The sequence below is a fragment of the Heptranchias perlo genome, unplaced genomic scaffold (assembly GCF_035084215.1).
Source record: "Heptranchias perlo isolate sHepPer1 unplaced genomic scaffold, sHepPer1.hap1 HAP1_SCAFFOLD_158, whole genome shotgun sequence".
Taxonomy (NCBI): Eukaryota; Metazoa; Chordata; class Chondrichthyes; order Hexanchiformes; family Hexanchidae; genus Heptranchias; species Heptranchias perlo.
In genome coordinates this window covers 759,801-777,647 of record NW_027138839.1, presented here as the reverse complement: position 1 = coordinate 777,647, position 17,847 = coordinate 759,801, and the positions used below count along the sequence as shown (strand labels likewise).

Genomic DNA, 17,847 nt, shown 5'->3' with positions numbered 1-17,847 from the left:
GTTGGCTTTTATTGCTAGGGGGATAAAATATAAAAACAGGGAGGTATTGCTGCAGTTATATAAGGTATTGGTGAGACCGCACCTGGAATACTGCATACAGTTTTGGTGTCCATACTTAAGAAAAGGCATACTTGCTCTGGAGGCAGTACAAAGAAGGTTCACTCAGTTAATCCCGGGGATGAGGGGGTGGACATATGAGGAGAGGTTGAGTAGATTGGGACTCTACTCATTGGAGTTCAGAAGAATGAGAGGCGATCCTATTGAAACATATAAGATTGTGAAGGGGCTTGAACGGGTGGATGCGGTAAGGATGTTCCCAAGGATGGGTGAAACTAGAACTAGGGGGCATAATCTTAGAATAAGGGGTTGTTCTTTCAAAACTGAGATGAGGAGAAACTTCTTCACTCAGAGGGTAGTAGGACTGTGGAATTTGCTGCCCCAGGAAGCTGTGGAAGCTACATCATTAAATAAATTTAAAACAGAAATGGACAGTTTCCGAGAAGTAAAGGGAATTAGGGGTTACGGGGAGCGGGCAGGAAATTGGACATGAATTTAGATTTGAGGTTAGGATCAGATCGGCCATGATCTTATTGAATGGCAGAGCAGGCTCGAGGGGCCGATTGGCCTACTCCTGCTCCTATTTCTTATGTTCTTATGTTCTTATGACCTTATCAAATGCCTTCTGGAAGTCCATATAAATAACATCCATTGACATTCCCCTGTCCACTACTTTAGTCACCTCTTCAAAAAATTCAATCAGGTTTGTCAGGCACGACCTACCTTTCACAAATCCATGCTGGCTCTCTCTGATTAACTGAAAATTCTCGAGGTGTTCAGTCACCCTATCCTTAATTATAGACTCCAGCATTTTCCCCACAACAGATGTTAGGCTAACTGGTCTATAATTACCTGGTTTCCCTCTTTCTCCTTTTTTAAAAAGCGGAGTGACATGTGCAATTTTCCAATCTGGAGGGACAGTTCCTGAATCAAGAGAACTTTGAAAGATTATAGTTAAGGCATCTGCAATGTGCTCACCTACTTCCTTTAAAACCCTGGGATGGAAACCATCTGGTCCTGGAGATTTGTCACTCTTTAGTGCTATTATTTTCTTCATTACTGTTGCTTTGCTTAGGTTAATTTTATCGAGTCCCTGTCCCCGATTCAATATTAGTTTTCTTGGGATTTCCGGCATGCTATCCTCTTTTTCTACTGTAAATACTGACGCAAAGTAATTGTTCAACATGTCCGCCATTTCACCATTGTCAATGACAATATCCCCACTTTCAGTTTTTAAGGGGCCAACACTGCTCCTGACCACCCTCTTTTTCCAAATGTAACTATAAAAGTTCTTAATATTGGTTTTGATATCCCTTGCAAGTTTCTTTTCATACTCTCTTTTTGTAGCTCTTACAATCTGTTTTGTGACCCTTTGTTGATCTTTGTATCTTTCCCATTCGCCAGGATCTGTGCCATTTTTTGCCTTTTTGTATGCCCTTTCCTTATGTCTTATACTGTCCCTTACCTCTTTAGTTGCCAAAAAAACAGCCATGGACAACTAGAGTTCTTGCCCCTCAGGGGTATAAACCGATTCTGTATCACGTTAAATGTTTCTTTAAACATTTCCCACTGATCATCAGTCGTTTTACCCATTAACAGATTTGCTCAGTTTACTGTGGACAGTCTCTGTCTCATCCCATTGAAGTCGGCCTTGCCCAAGTCTAGAATCTTAGCAGCTGATTCACTTTTTTCCCATTCAAACACTACATTGAACTCGATCATGTTATGATCACTATTGGATAGATGTTCACGCACAGTTAAGCTGTTAACTAAATCTGGTTCATTACTCATTACTAAATCTAGTATGGCTTGCCCCCTTGTTGCCTCTAGGACACACTGCTGTAGCAAACTATCCCAGACACACTCAGTGGGTATCTCTCTCTCCTATGAGTCAGGAGGTACTGGGTTCAAGTCCCACTACAGAGATATCAACACATAATCCAGGCCGACAATCCCAGTGCAGTACTGAGGGAGTGCTGCTCTGTCGGAGGGTCAGTACTGAGGGAGTGCTGCTCTGTCGGAGGGTCAGTCGTGAGGGAGTGCTGCACTGTCGGAGGGTCAGTACTGAGGGAGCGCTGCACTGTCGGAGGGTCAGTACCGAGGGAGTGCTGCACTGTCGGAGGGTCAGTACTGAGTGAGTGCTGCACTGTCGGAGGGTCAGTACTGAGTGAGTGCTGCACTGTCGTAGGGTCAGTACTGAGGGAGAGCTGCACTGTCGGAGGGTCAGTACTGAGGGAGAGCTGCACTGTCTGAGGGTCAGTACTGAGGGAGAGCTGCACTGTCGGAGGATCAGTACTGAGGGAGAGCTGCACTGTCGGAGGGTCAGTACTGAGGGAACGCTGCACTGTCGGAGGTGCCGTCTTTCGGAAGACGCGTTGAACCGAGGCCCCGTCTGCCCTCTCGGGGATGTAAAGGATCCCACGGCCACTATTTTGAAGAAGAGCAGGGGAGTTCTCCCCAGTGTCCTGGGGCCAATATTTATCCCTCAACCAACATCACTAAAAGAGATGATCTGGTTATTATCACATTGCTGTTTGTGGGATCTTGCTTTGTTTTTCCCAGATTTCAACAGCAACTACACTTCAAAAGTACTTCCTTGGCTGTAAAGCTTTTGGATGTCCTGAGGTTATGAAAGGTGCCATAGAAATGTAAATTCTTTCTTTCCTTTAAGCTGTAGCAATGCAGGTCATTGAGGCCACTGAGCTGCTGCTCGTTGCTTCAGTTAACTGAACGAGTTGTAAAATTAGCACCTTTCACAGGGTCACTGCCACACAAACACCAGGTGGTGGGGAAAGCAACACTTAGGGGATGGACTGGGAATCATAGTTATAAACATGGAATGAACAGTGTGAAGAGTGTGTGTGTGTGTGTGAAGTATGTGTAGCGCATGTGTGAAGTGTGTGTATATGAAGCATGTGTGAAGCATGTGTCGTGCGTGTGTGAAGCATGTGTAGTACGTGTGTGAAGCATGTGTAGTGCGTGTGTGAAGCATGTGTCGTGTGTGTGTGCCACATAAAAGATTATTGCTCAAGATAAAGAATCACTGGATTGGGGGTAATATTCTGGCATGGGTGGAGGATTGGTTATCAAACAGGAAGCAGAGAGTTGGGATAAATGGTTCATTTTCGGACTGGCAACCAGTAACCAGTGGTGTTCCACAGGGGTCGGTGCTGGGTCCCCAACTCTTTACAGTCTATATTAACGATTTGGAGGAGGGGACCGAGTGTAACATATCAAAGTTTGCAAATGATACAAAGATGGGAGGGAAAGTAGAGAGTGAGGAGGACATAAAAAACCTACAAGGGGATATGGACAGGCTGGGTGAGTGGGCGGAGATTTGGCAGATGCAATATAATATTGGAAAATGTGAGGTTATGCACTTTGGCAGGAAAAATCAGAGAGCAAGTTATTATCTTAATGGCGAGAAACTGGAAAGTACTGCAGGACAAAGGGATCTGGGGGTCCTAGTGCAAGAAAATCAAAAAGTTGGTATGCAGGTGCAGCAGGTGATCAAGAAGGCCAACGGAATGTTGGCTTTTATTGCTCGGGGGATAGAATATAAAAACAAGGAGGTATTGCTGCAGTTATATAAGGTATTGGTGAGACCGCACCTGGAATACTGCATACAGTTTTGGTGTCCATACTTAAGAAAAGGCATACTTGCTCTCGAGGCAGTACAAAGAAGGTTCACTCGGTTAATCCCGGGGATGAGGGGGCGGACATATGAGGAGAGGTTGAGTAGATTGGGACTCTACTCATTGGAGTTCAGAAGAATGAGAGGCGATCTTATTGAAACATATAAGATTGTGAAGGGGCTTGAACGGGTGGATGCAGTAAGGATGTTCCCAAGGATGGGTGAAACTAGAACTAGGGGGCATAATCTTAGAATAAGGGGCTGCTCTTTCAAAACTGAGATGAGGAGAAACTTCTTCACTCAGAGGGTGGTAGGACTGTGGAATTTGCTGCCCCAGGAAGCTGTGGAAGCTACATCATTAAATAAATTTAAAACAGAAATAGACAGTTTCCTAGAAGTAAAGGGAATTAGAGGTTATGGGGAGCGGGCAGGAAATTGGACATGAATTTAGATTTGAGATTAGGATCAGATCAACCATGATCTTATTGAATGGTGGAGCAGGCTCGAGGGGCCGATTGGCCTACTCCTGCTCCTATTTCTTATGTTCTTATGAAGCGTGTGTAGTGTGTGTGAAGCGTGTGTAGTGTGTGTGTAGTGTGTGTGAAGCGTGTAGTGTGTGTGAAGCGTGTGTAGTGTGTGTGAAGCGTGTGTAGTGTGTGTGAAGCGTGTGTAGTGTGTGTGAAGCGTGTGTAGTGTGTGTGAAGCGTGTGGTGTGTGTGAAGCATGTGTAGTGTGTGTGTAGTGTGTGTGAAGCGTGTGGTGTGTGTGAAGCATGTGTAGTGTGTGTGTGAAGCATGTATAGTGTGTGTGTAGTGTGTGTGTAGTGTGTGTAGTGTGTGTGAAGCGTGTGTAGTGTGTGTGAAGCGTGTGTAGTGTGTGTGAAGCGTGTGTAGTGTGTGTGAAGCGTGTGTAGTGTGTGTGAAGCGTGTGTAGTGTGTGTGAAGCGTGTGTAGTGTGTGTGAAGCGTGTGTAGTGTGTGTGAAGCGTGTGTAGTGTGTGTGAAGCGTGTGTAGTGTGTGTGAAGCGTGTGTAGTGTGTGTGAAGCGTGTGTAGTGTGTGTGTAGCGTGTGTGAAGCGTGTGTAGTGTGTGTGAAGCGTGTGTAGTGTGTGTGTAGTGTGTGTAGTGTGTGTGAAGCGTGTAGTGTGTGTGAAGCGTGTGTAGTGTGTGTGTAGCGTGTGTGAAGCGTGTGTAGTGTGTGTGAAGCGTGTGTAGTGTGTGTGTAGTGTGTGTGAAGTGTGTGTAGTGTGTGTGAAGCGTGTGCAGTGTGTGTGAAGCGTGTGCAGTGTGTGTGACGCATGTGTAGTGTGTGTGAAGCGTGTGTAGTGTGTGCAGTGTGTGAAGCGTGTGCAGTGTGTGTGAAGCGTGTGTAGTGTGTGTGAAGCGTGTGCAGTGTGTGTGAAGCGTGTGCAGTGTGTGTGAAGCGTGTGCAGTGTGTGTGAAGCGTGTGCAGTGTGTGTGACGCATGTGTAGTGTGTGTGAAGCGTGTGCAGTGTGTGTGAAGCGTGTGCAGTGTGTGTGACGCATGTGTAGTGTGTGTGAAGCGTGTGTAGTGTGTGCAGTGTGTGTGAAGCGTGTGCAGTGTGTGTGAAGCGTGTGCAGTGTGTGTGACGCATGTGCAGTGTGTGTGACGCATGTGTAGTGTGTGTGAAGCGTGTGCAGTGTGTGCAGTGTGTGAAGCGTGTGCAGTGTGTGTGAAGCGTGTGCAGTGTGTGTGAAGCGTGTGCAGTGTGTGTGACGCATGTGTAGTGTGTGTGAAGCGTGTGGGCACGTCAGCACCTCCAAATTGCCATCTGCCTGTACACTGCAGTCCAGTACGTGGATTCCCCATTTCCTTCGTTGAGCCATTGCCGGCCGTGCCTTTAGCTGCCGAGGTCCTAAACGCTGGAATTCCCTCCCTAAACCTCTCTCCCTCTCTTTCCTCCTTTAAGACCCTTCTCAAAACCTATCTTTTTGGTCACCTGTCCTAATGCCACTTAATGTGGCCTGGTGTCTGATTTTGTCTGATTGAGCTTCTGTGAAGTGCCTTAGGACGTTTTATTACGTTAAAGGCACTGTAGATATGCAAGTTGTGAAACTCTGACAGTCGGGCCCCAATCTCTGATGGAAACTATTGCTGACAGCCTCCTGTGGAGAGATGGAATGAGATGTGATGTGCCCAGTCCGGGAGCGAGGGGCCTGTGCATCTGCCACAGCCGCGTGACCACATCAGGGCCGACGAGGGACCTGGTCACGAGCTGGTAACAGCAGCCGAATTAGCCGCTGCTCCCCACCCTCATGCAGCGGCAGCCTGATCCACTGTTGCCCAGCGACGGGACTGTGCCAGGCCAGGGGCAAGGGTTTGCTTTCATCATGCGAGGAAGTCCGAGCACTTTCTCTTCACTCCACAGCCCCTTGCGCACTTGCTTTGTTCGCTCGGCAAAGGATTCTCGCAGACAGTCCAGGCAGGACCCGATGGGAACCCGAATGGGTCCTAGCCACGCCTGCATTTTGCTGGGTCACCTGGAGCCATGTTTGTTTCAGTCCATACTCAGGTCCCCTCCCTCACCTCTCTATCTGGTTTATTGGTGCCCCCCCCCACCTCCCCCAAACTGGAAAATCTCATCAACTGTGGTTCCATCTCTTCCAGGACCCCTTTGTTTCTTTTTAATCCACCCTGACTGCTCTTTATGGTCCCTGTGCTATCTGGGGGAGCAGGTATCGTGCTCTGTATCATACTGTGAGACACTATTCCCATCTCAGGGACTATCAATATACAGTTCCCAGGGTCACCCCTCCCACTCTTCTCTCATATATAAATATCGGCTCCTTGTGTTTCGGTCTTTCTGTCCTTTATCATCACTGAGCTATTAGATCAGACTCCAGTCCCAAACCTTTTGAGAATACCTATCCTTCCCTTGGCTTCACGAGCATACCCAGGTGAACTAACAGCAAACCCTGACCGGTAATGGTTTTTGGTAACGTATGACCAGGAGGAGGCCATTCAGCCCCTCGGGCCTGTTCCGCCATTCAATTAGATCATGGCTGATCTGTATCTGAACTCCATTTACCCCCCTTGGTTCTGTAATCCTTAATACCCTCGCCCAACAAAAATCGATCGATCTCAGTCTCGAAATCTGCTATTGACCCCCAATCTCAACAGTTTTCTGGGGGAGAGAGTCCCAGATTCCCACTCCCCTTTGTGTGAAGAAGTGCTTCCTGACATCACCCCTGAACGGCCTGGCTCTAATTTTAAGATTATTCCCCCTTGTTCTGGACTCCCCCCACCAGAGGAAATAGTTTCTCTCTCTCTACCCCATCAAATCCTTTCATCATCTTAAACACCTCGATTAGATCACCCCTTAATCTTCTATACTCGAGGGAATACAAGTCGAGTCTCTGCAGACTGTTCCTCAGAATTTACTGGACCCATTTGATTCCTTCACAAGAAAGAAAGGACAAACTTGCATTTCTATAGCACTTTCCATGAGCACAGGACGTCCCAAAGCACTTCACAGCCAATGAAGTACTTTTTTGAAGTGTAGTCACTGTTGTAATGTAGGAAACGCAGCAGTCAATTTGTGCACAGCAAGATCCCACAAACAGCAACATGATAATGACCAGATAATCTGTTTTAATGATATTGGTTGAGGGATAAATATTGACCAGGGGATAAATCCCCTGCTCTTCTTCGAATAGTGGCCATGGGATCTTTTATGTCCACCTGAAAGGGCAGACGGGGCCTCGGCTTAACGTCTCATCTGAAAGACGGCTCCTCTGACAGTGCAGCACTCCCTCAGCACTGCACTGGAACGTCAGCCGAGAAGGGTTTTGATAATAGGGAGAAACTGTTTCCACTGGCAGAAGGGTCGGTAACCAGAGGGCACAGATTTAAGATAATTGGTAAAAGAACCAGAGGGGAGATGAGGAAACATTTTTTTTACGCAGCGAGTTGTGATGATCTGGAATTCACTGCCTGAAAGGGCGATGGAAGCAGATTCAATAATAACTTTCAAAAGGGAATTGGATAAATACTTGAAGGGGAGAAATTTGCAGGGCTGTGGGGAGAGAGCAGGAGGGGAGTGGGACTAATTGGATAGCTCTTTCAAAGAGACGGCACAGGAACAATGGGCCGACTGGCCTCCTTCTGTGCTGTATCTTTCTATGGTTCTCTTTCTCCCTGCTTTGACATAAATGTTTTGAAGAGTTTTTATACAGGAAATGAGAACAAACTAATTGGATGTCTGTGTGGCAGCCAAAGAATCTCCATGGCGATGAGCTGCATGGTGAGGTGACATTTAAAGGACTGGAATGTAGAGAGCGCAGAACAGAAGTGAGAGAGAATTATCCTGTGCTCAGTAATGACCCCAATCCCTCCCTGGGACGTGCCTCACTGACTCCTGACATATCGGGTCAGAAAAGCTGTTTATTGGGCAATAGCAAACCTCAGCAAGTATTGTCCATTTACAATCCTGGTTATGGGTATTAGATTAATGGTATCTCCCACAGTGATGGGTATTCGGTTAATGGTATCTCCCACAGTGATATTATTAGATTAATGGTATCTCCCACAGTGATATTATTAGGTTAATGGGACCACCCTCAGTGATCATTTTAGATTAATGGTATCTCCCACAGTGATGGGTATTGGGTTAATGGTGTCTCCCACAGTGATGATATTGGGTTAATGGTATCTCCCACAGTGATGATATTGGGTAATGGTATCTCCCACAGTGATGATATTGGGTAATGGTATCTCCCATAGTGATGATATTGGGTTAATGGTATCTCCCACAGTGATGATATTGGGTTAATGGTATCTCCCACAGTGATGATATTGGGTAATGGTATCTCCCACAGTGATGATATTGGGTTAATGGTATCTCCCACAGTGATGATATTGGGTTAATGGTATCTCCCACAGTGATGATATTGGGTTAATGGTATCTCCCACAGTGATGATATTGGGTTAATGGTATCTCCCACAGTGATGATATTGGGTTAATGGTATCTCCCACAGTGATGATATTGGGTTAATGGTATCTCCTACATTGATGATATTGGGTTAATGGTATCTCCCACAGTGATGATATTGGATTAATGGTATCTCCCACAGTGATGATATTGGGTTAATGGTATCTCCCACAGTGATGATATTGGGTTAATGATATCTCCCACAGTGATGATATTGGGTAATGGTATCTCCCACAGTGATGATATTGGGTAATGGTATCTCCCACAGTGATGATATTCAGTTAATGGTATCTCCCACAGTGATGATATTGGGTAATGGTATCTCCCACAGTAGGGCTTGAACCCATGACCTTCTGATTCAGAGGAGAGATACTCCCAGTGAGCCACGGGTGATATCTAAATAAGATCTTGCGTCAATCATCTTTAAAGACCGTAAGTATCACATTAAACTTTCCTTCTTCACTTCACCATGGGAATCGATGCCGTTCCCCCAGATACAGTAGAGGGGGAAAAGGGGTTCGGGGACCCCGATATCGTCCGTTCTTCAGTCCCCACCGCACTGCCCCAGGATTTGCTGGGAATCTCGCTCCATCTGTCAACAGGGTGTCCCAATATAGAGGTGCCTGCTCTGGAACCCCTGGAGACTGGAGGGCCTTCGGGGGCCTTTGGGGCAAGATCCAAGACTCTTCAGGCAAGTTTCTAATTTTAATGTCAACCACCGGAACAATTCTGCCTTCTGTCCATGCTCCTGTTTCAAGAAACTGGCTGATCCCTTCATACCTGCTGTAACTCTCATTGTCGTCATTAACTGCACACCCCGCTACTTATTGCCTCCCGAAATGCTTGCAATCTTCAGCCTCGGGCTCCTTTCTCTAGGAAAGATTTGACTGAGGGATGACCTGATAGAGTCTTTTCGATTATGAAAGGGTTTGATAGGGTAGACGTAGAGAAGATGTTTCCACTTGTGGGGGAGACTGGAACGAGGGGCCATAAATATGAGATAGTCACTAATAAATCCAATAGGGAATTCAGGAGAAACTTCTTTACCCAGAGAGTGGTGAGAATGTGGAACTCACTACCACAAGGAGGAGTTAAGGTGACTCAAGGTAATGCAATAATTGTTGGGGACTTTATTCTTCATATAGACTGGACAAATCAAATTGGCAAAGGTAGTTTGGAGGATGAGTTCTTAGAATGCATTTGAGATGGTTTCCGAGAATAGTATGTGGTCGAACCAACCAGGGAACAGGCCTTGTCTTGTGTAATGAGACTGGTTAATTAGTAACCTCACAGTAAGGGATCCTCTGGGGAAGAGTGATCATAATATGAATAATTCCACATTGAGTTCGAGAGTGACGTACTTTAGTCCAAAACCAGAGCCTTAAACTTAAATAAAGCCAATTACATAGATATGAGGGGCGAGTTGGCTAAGGTTAATTGGGAAATTAGATTAAAAGATATGACAGTGGATAAGCAATAGCAAACATTTAAAGAAATATTTCAAAATTCTCAATGAATATACATTCCATTGAGAAATAAAAACTCCAGGGGAAAAGTGATCCATCCGTGGAGAGTTTTAGAAACCAGCAAAGGATGACCAAAAAATTGATAAAGAGGGAGAAACTTGAATATGAGAGTAAACTAGCAAGAAATATAAAAACAGATTATAAGAGCTTCCACAAGTATGTAAAAAGGAAGAGAGTAACAAAGATAAACGTTGGTCCCTTAGAGGCTGAGACAGGAGAAATTAAAATGGGGAATAAGGAAATGGCAGAGACGCTAAACAAATATTTTGTATCTGTCTTCACAGTGGAAGACACAAAAAGCATACCAGAAATAGTGGGGAAACAAGGGTCTAATGAGAGTGAGGAACTTAAAGTAATTAATATCAGTAGAGAAAAAGTACTGGAGAAACTAATGGGACTAAAAGCCGACAAATCCCCTGCACCTGATGACCGACATCCTAGGGTTCTAAAAGAGGTGGTTGCAGAGATAGTGGATGCATTGGTTGTGATCTTCTAAAATTCCCTAGATTCTAGAATGGTCCCAGCAGATTGGAAGGCAGCAAATGTAACCCCGTTATTGAAGAAGGGAGGGAGAAAGAAAACAGGGAACTACAGGCACATCCCAAACCCGCGACCTCTACCACCGAGAAGGACAAGAGCAGCAGGCACATGGGAACAACACCACCTGCACGTTCCCCTCCAAGTCACACACCATCCCGACTTGAAAATATATCACCGTTCCTTCATCGTCACTGGGTCAAAATCCTGGAACTCCCTTCCTAACAGCACTGTGGGAGAACCTTCACCACACGGACTGCAGCGGTTCAAGAAGGTGGCTCACCACCACCTTCTCAAGGGCAATTAGGGGTGGGCAATAAATGCTGGTCTCGCCAGCGACGCCCACATCCCATCAACAAATAAAAAAAAACATCAGTCATCGGGAAAATGCTGGAATCCATTATTAAGGACGTCGTAACAGGGGACAATCATAGTGTAATTAAGCTGAGTCAACATGGTTTTATGAAAGGGAAATCGTGTTTGACAAATTTATTAGAGTTTTTTGAGGATGTAACTAGCAGGGTAGATAAAGGGGAACCAGTGGATGTAGAATATTTGGCTTTTCAAAAGGCTTTCGATAAGGTGCCACACAAGATAAGGGCTCATGAGATTGGGGGTAATATATTAGCATGGATAGAGGATTGGTTAACAGACAGAAAACAGAGAGTAGGGATAAACGGGTCATTCTCAGGTTGGCAGGCTGTAACTAGTGGGGTGTCGCAAGGGTCAGTGCTTGGACCTCAGCCATTTCCAATCTATTTTAATGACATAGATGAAGGGACCGAGTGTAATGTATCCAAGTTTGATGATGGTACGAAGCTAGGTGGCAAAGTAAGTTGTGAGGAGGACACAAAGATTCTGCAAAGGGATATAGACAGGTTCAGTGAGTGGGCAAGAAGGTGGCAGATCTTTTATTTCTACTCGTTCATGGGATGTGGGCGTCGCTGGCGAGGCCGGCATTTATTGCCCATCCCTAATTGCCCTTGAGAAGGTGGTGGTGAGCCGCTTTCTTGAACCGCTGCAGTCCGTGTGGTGACGGTTCTCCCACAGTGCTGTTAGGGAGGGAGTTCCAGGATTTTGACCCAGTGACGATGAAGGAACGGCGATATATTTCCAAGTTGGGATGGTGTGTGACTTGGAGGGGAATGTGCAGGTGGTGTTGTTCCCATGTGCCTGCTGCCCTTGTCCTTCTAGGTGGTAGAGGTTGCGGGTTTGGGAGGTGCTGTCGAAGAAGCCTTGGCGAGTTGCTGCAGTGCATCCTGTGGATGGTACACACTGCAGCCACAGTGCGCCAGTGGTGAAGGGAGTGAATGTTTAGGGTGGTGGATGGGGTGCCAATCAAGCGGGCTGCTTTGTCCTGGATGGTGTCGAGCTTCTTGAGTGTTGTTGGGGCTGCACTCATCCAGACAAGCGGAGAGTATTCCATCACACTCCTGACTTATGCCTTGTAGATGGTGGAAAGGCTTTGGGGAGTCAGGAGGTGAGTCGCTAACCACAGAATACCCAGCCTCTGACCTGCTCTTTTAGCCACAGTATTTATGTGGCTGGTCCAGTTAAGTTTCTGGTCAATGGTGATGCTCAGGATGTGGATGGTGAGGGATTCGGCAATGGTAATGACGTTGAATGTCAAGGGGAGGTGATTGGACTCTCTCTTGTTGGAGATGGTCATTGCCTGGCACTTGTCTGGTGCGAATGTTACTTGCCACTTATCAGCCAAAGCCTGGATGTTGTCCAGGTCTTGCTGCATGCGGGCTCGGACTGCTTCATTATCTGAGGGTTTGCGAATGGAACCGAACATTGTGCAATCATCAGCGAGCATCCCCATTTCTGACCTTATGATGGAGGGAAGGTCATTGATGAAGCAGCTGAAGATGGTTGGGCCTAGGAGACTGCCCTGAGGAACTCCTGCAGCAATGTCCTGGGGCTGAGATGATTGGCCTTCAACAACCACTACCATCTTCCTTTGTGCTAGGTATGACTCCAGCCGCTGAAGAGTTTTCACCCTGATTCCCATTGACTTCAATTTTACTGGGGCTCCATGGTGCCACACTCCGTCAAATGCTGCCTTGATGTCAAGGGCAGTCACTCTCACCTCACCTCTGGAATTCAGCTCTTTTGTCCATGTTTGGACCAAGGCTGTAATGAGGTCTGGAGCTGAGTGGTCCTGGCGGAACCCAAACTGAGCATCGGTGAGCAGGTTATTGGTGAGTAAGTGCCGCTTGATAGCACTGTCGATGACACCTTCCATCACTTTGCTGATGATTGAGAGTAGACTGATGGGGCGGTAATTGGCCAGATTGGATTTGTCTTGCTTTTTGGGGACAGGACATATCTGGGCAATTTTCCACATTGTCGGGTAGATGCCAGTGTTGTAGCTGTACTGGAACAGTTTGGCTAGAGGTGCAGCGAGTTCTGGAGCACAAGTCTTCAGCACTACAGCTGGGATGTTGTCGGGGCCCATAGCCTTTGCTGTATCCAGTGCACTCAGCCGTTTCTTGATATCACGTGGAGTGAATCGAATTGGCCGAAGACTGGTTTCTGTGATGGTGGGGATATCGGGAGGAGGCCGAGATGGATCATCCACTCGGCATTTCTGGCTGAAGATGGTTGCAAACGCTTCAGCCTTGTCTTTTGCACTCACATGCTGGACTCCGCCATCATTGAGGATAATGTATAATGTGGTTGGAGTATAATGTGGGGAAATGTGAGGTTATTCACTTTGTTAGGAAGAATAGAAAAACATGTTTTAAATGGTGAGAAACTATTAAATATTGGTGCCCTCAGAGACTTGGGTGCCCTGGTACAAGAAACACAAAAAGTTAGCATGCAGATACAGCAAGCAATTAGGAAAGCAAATGGCATGTTGGCCTTTATTGCAAGGGGTTGGAGTAAGGAAATCTTGCTACAATTGTTTAAGGCCCTAGTGAGACCTCCCCAGGAGTACTGTGTACAGTTTTGTTCTCCTTATCTAAGGAAGGATATACTTGCCTTGGAGGCGGTGCAACGAAGGTTCACTAGATTAATTCCTGGGATGAGAGGGTTGTCCTATGAGGAGAGATTGAGTAGAATGGGCCTGTACTCTCTGGAGTTTAGAAGAATGAGAGGTGATCTCATTGAAACATATAAGATTCTGAAAGGGCTTGACAGGGTAGATGCTGAGACGCTGTTTCCCCTGTCTGGAGAGTTTAGAACTAGGGGGCATAGTCTCAGGATAAAGGGGTCGGCCATTTAAGACTGAGATGAGGAGGAATTTCTTCACTCAGAGGGTTGTGAATCTTTGGAATTCTCTACCCCAGAGGGCTGTGGATGCTGAGCCGTTGAGTATATTCAAGGCTGAGATCAATAGATTTTTGAACTCTGGGGGAGTCAAGGGATATGGAGACCAAACGGGAAAGCAGAGTTGAGGTCGAAGATCAGTCATGATCTGATTGAATGGCGGAGCAGGCTCGAGGGGCCGGATGGCCAACTCCTGCTCTTATCTCTTATGTTCTTATGACTAACATAGATGCATTTAAGGGGATGCTAGATAAATACATGGGGGAGAAAGGAATAGAAGGATATTCTATTGGCCTCTATCCGTGCTGTATAACTCTATGACTCTGATATGGGATTAGATTAGACAGGGCTTGATGGCCGGCGCAGACACGATGGGCCGAAGGGCCTCTATCCGTGCTGTATAACTCTTTGACTCTATGATATGCTGATAGGATTAGATGAGGTAGGGTGGGAGGAGGCTCGTGTGGAGCATAAACACAGGGATAGACCAGCTGGGCCGAATGGCCTGTTCCTGTGCTTTAATCGCTATGTGATTCTGTGGTGTTATTGACCTGGAGTCACTTACCCACTCAGCACGACAATGAAATCCATCACGTTCCAGCCATTCCGGAGGTACGATCCTTTATGGAATGCAAATCCCAGTGCCACGATTTTAATTCCAGCCTCGAAGCAGAAGATTCCAATAAAATAGGGCTCAGTTTGTTCCTGGAGGGGGGGCGGGGGGTGTGGGGGCAATAAAAAGGGAGGCAACAGGATTGGTCACTTATTGAAAGATTAAGAGAAAAGGTTTCTTTTACCGTTGATGATATCAGAGAACGTCTTTGCCTGAATATTTGGCGTCTCGGGGTAACCAATCATATGGGAACAGCCACTTCCCCCGCCTCCCCCCTGATAGACTCCGATGGGGTGTGGGGCTGATCCTATATTCATGAGGGGGATGGCCTCTTCCGTGTGGGGCTGCCTGAACCACACACACCAGGACAGGCCCAGGTTCTGTTCATAAGCCGACCGCAGCCAGGGGAGTGGGTGGTACAATATTCCTTTTGCTAATGGTCATTTTCCAGCTCCTTAAATTTGACTGGGGGGTGAGGAATGATCTCAACTCCATTCGAACTGATTGGATTTTCAAATTGAATCTGCGGATCGCTGACAGAATGCTCCGGATTTGAACTGCCAAAGATATCCCATCATTTCACAATTATGTTCTTCAGCAGCCAAACAGACCAATGAGTGACAGTCCCAGCAAATGCCGAACTCCCTCAGGTACCTTTAGCCCAACTGACACTCATCGTGAGGGGGAGCAGATGAACCCTACTCCCATTTCCAGCACAGCTCACAGGGAGCTGGGCAGTGGAGGGGTCGGGCGGGTGAGGGGAGGAGTTGGGTGGGGGGAGGGGGAGGGAGACACTGGGAATGCGCGTGGGAGGGAGAGAGAGTCACTTAACTGCTGCCAAATGTAAGGAATCTTACAACACCAAGTTATAGTCCATGAGGACGGCCTCAACCAGGATCTTGGGTTCATGTCACGCTACATGTAACCCCACCAGCGGAACAAAAAGTTATCTGTTTTTAATACAACTGGACATTCTCTCTCTCTCTCATTGCCTTTCGGGTCTCTTTCTCTCTTTGTCTGTGTAATCTGACCCATTGTGTATTCAGTATACTGGGATGTAATGTTTTCCGTGGCTAACCTGTCTGAACACCAACGACACCTTTGATTGCTGTGACCGTCTCCCAGCCTAATATACGCTATGCGATTTTAGAACCCTTCACTCACTCACCTGACGAAGGAGGTAAGCTCCGAAAGCTTGTGATTTTCAAATAAAACTGTTGGACTATAACCTGGTGTTGTAAGATTCCTTACATTTGTCAACCCCAGTCCATCACCGGCATCTCCACATCATAACTGCTGCCAGTCAGAGGTGGGCAGGTGTCTGCAACCTTCTGGGAGGAGACACCAGCCGACTCACATCCTCCTTTGCTCAGCCCATCATCAGACACCAGACAGGCACCAGACAGACACCAAGCTCGGGTTGGGCTGGTACTGCATGGGAGACAGGCACCGTTTGCATGTTGCCCGTGTGTTGGGGGGGCAGCAGGCTTAGACCCTTCACCAATCGTTCATTGTTCACAGCTGGTCACACTCCCAAGCACCAGCACCTCTTTCCACGTCCACTTCTGGCCTTCTGCCCCTCGGTGTCTCTAGCATGCCTCGCGAACCAGGCCTCACTGGGAGCGCTGGTGAAAGCAAGTGGCATCGCACCAGTACTGCAGTCCATTGGTCCCATTGGGAGTCATGTGAGCCGCCAGCAGGGAGCGAGCTACTCGGCTTGGGAGCGTGACCTCTGGACTCCAGCCCCCCTTGCACTCCCAGCATCGGTCACCCGACGCACCCACCCTCCTGGCTTCCCACGACGATTGCAGGGCGAACAGACCCCAATCGCCAATTTTTTTTTTGGACACCCCTTGGAATATTTTTTCTGCCCCGAGGGTTCTTTTTGCTGTCGGGACATGGGTCCACAATTCCTGGAGACTCCCAAGAACAATCTGGGAGGGTTGGCTACCCGACTCGCTCATGCCCCACTGGCTCCCAACAACAGTCAACTCTCAGCCCAAGAGGCACGTACGTTAAATGCTCACTCACCAGCCTGATCGTCATGGGGGTCTTGTCGTCATTCGGCAGCCGCTGATCCAGGGCCAACACGACACAGTTGGCGATGATGGTGGCCAGAATCATGTATTCAAATGGAGTGAAAGGATTAAGGAAAACTGGACATGCCCATAGCAAGCAACATACACAGAGTGTCAGCGAGACACAATTCCCAAACTCCGGCACTGTCAGAATTGCCACATCAGTCACCCCGAGACAGCACAATCTGCTGTTCCTTGATTCCTCCCTCAGGCTCCGAGCCCTCTCTAGTTCCAAGTGTCATCTCCAGTGGCAAGGGCAGATGGACAACAAGGAATACCAACCCACCATAGACACGTACACGTGTATTATAGCACTCCCTCCATATATGTACACTTGCATTATAGCATTCCCTCCATGGACACATATATTGGATTAAAGAACTCCGTCCTTAGATAAGTACGCTTGTATTACAGCCCTCTCTCCAGACAGAAGTGAACTTGTATTGTAGCAATCCCACCAGAGACACATAACCTAGTATTAAAGCACATCCTCCCTGGACTTGTAAACTTCCATTATATCACTCCCTCCAGAGACACATACCTTTGTATCATAGGACTACATCAGAGACACGTTCACTTATAATATATACTCTCTCCAGAGATATGTAGACTTGTAATATACACTCTCTCCAGAGACATGTAGACTGGTAATATACAATCTCTCCAGAGACACGTACACTTGTAATATACACTCTCTCCAGAGACATGTAGACTGGTAATATATACTCCCTTCAGAGACACGTACACTTGTAATATACACTCTCTCCAGAGACACGTAGACTTGTAATATATACTCCCTTCAGAGACACGTACACTTGTAATATACACTCTCTCCAGAGACACGTAGACTTGTAATATATACTCCCTTCAGAGACACGTACACTTGTAATATATACTCCCTCCAGAGACACGTAGACTTGTAATATATACTCCCTCCAGAGACACGTAGACTTGTAATATATACTCTCTCAAGAGACACGTACACTTGCGAAATAGCATTCCCTCCAGAGACACGTGGAATTTTATTATAATCACTCCAGAAACATGTATATTTGTATTATAGCCCCTCCCGCCACAGACATACAAACTCTCTCCAGAGACACGTACACTTGTATTATCGGACTCCCTCCATAGAAACAGAGACTTGTTGTTATGGCTCTCCCTCAAGTGACACA

General features: G+C 46.9%; 1 protein-coding gene across 1 annotated transcript in view; it reads right to left on the bottom strand.

Annotated features, from left to right (window-relative positions):
- LOC137309291 (probable voltage-dependent R-type calcium channel subunit alpha-1E) overlaps positions 1–16,718 on the bottom strand; it is a gene marked incomplete at its 3' end in the record, with an annotated part of 193,804 nt that extends 177,086 nt beyond the window's left edge. Inside the window, exons 1-2 of the mRNA XM_067977549.1 lie at positions 16,626–16,718; positions 14,547–14,686 (exon numbers count right to left, since the gene is read on the bottom strand). Coding sequence (XP_067833650.1) covers positions 14,547–14,686; positions 16,626–16,718 — 233 coding nt within the window. The remainder of the gene's footprint in view (positions 1–14,546; positions 14,687–16,625) is intronic.
- Positions 16,719–17,847: the final 1,129 nt, after the last annotated feature.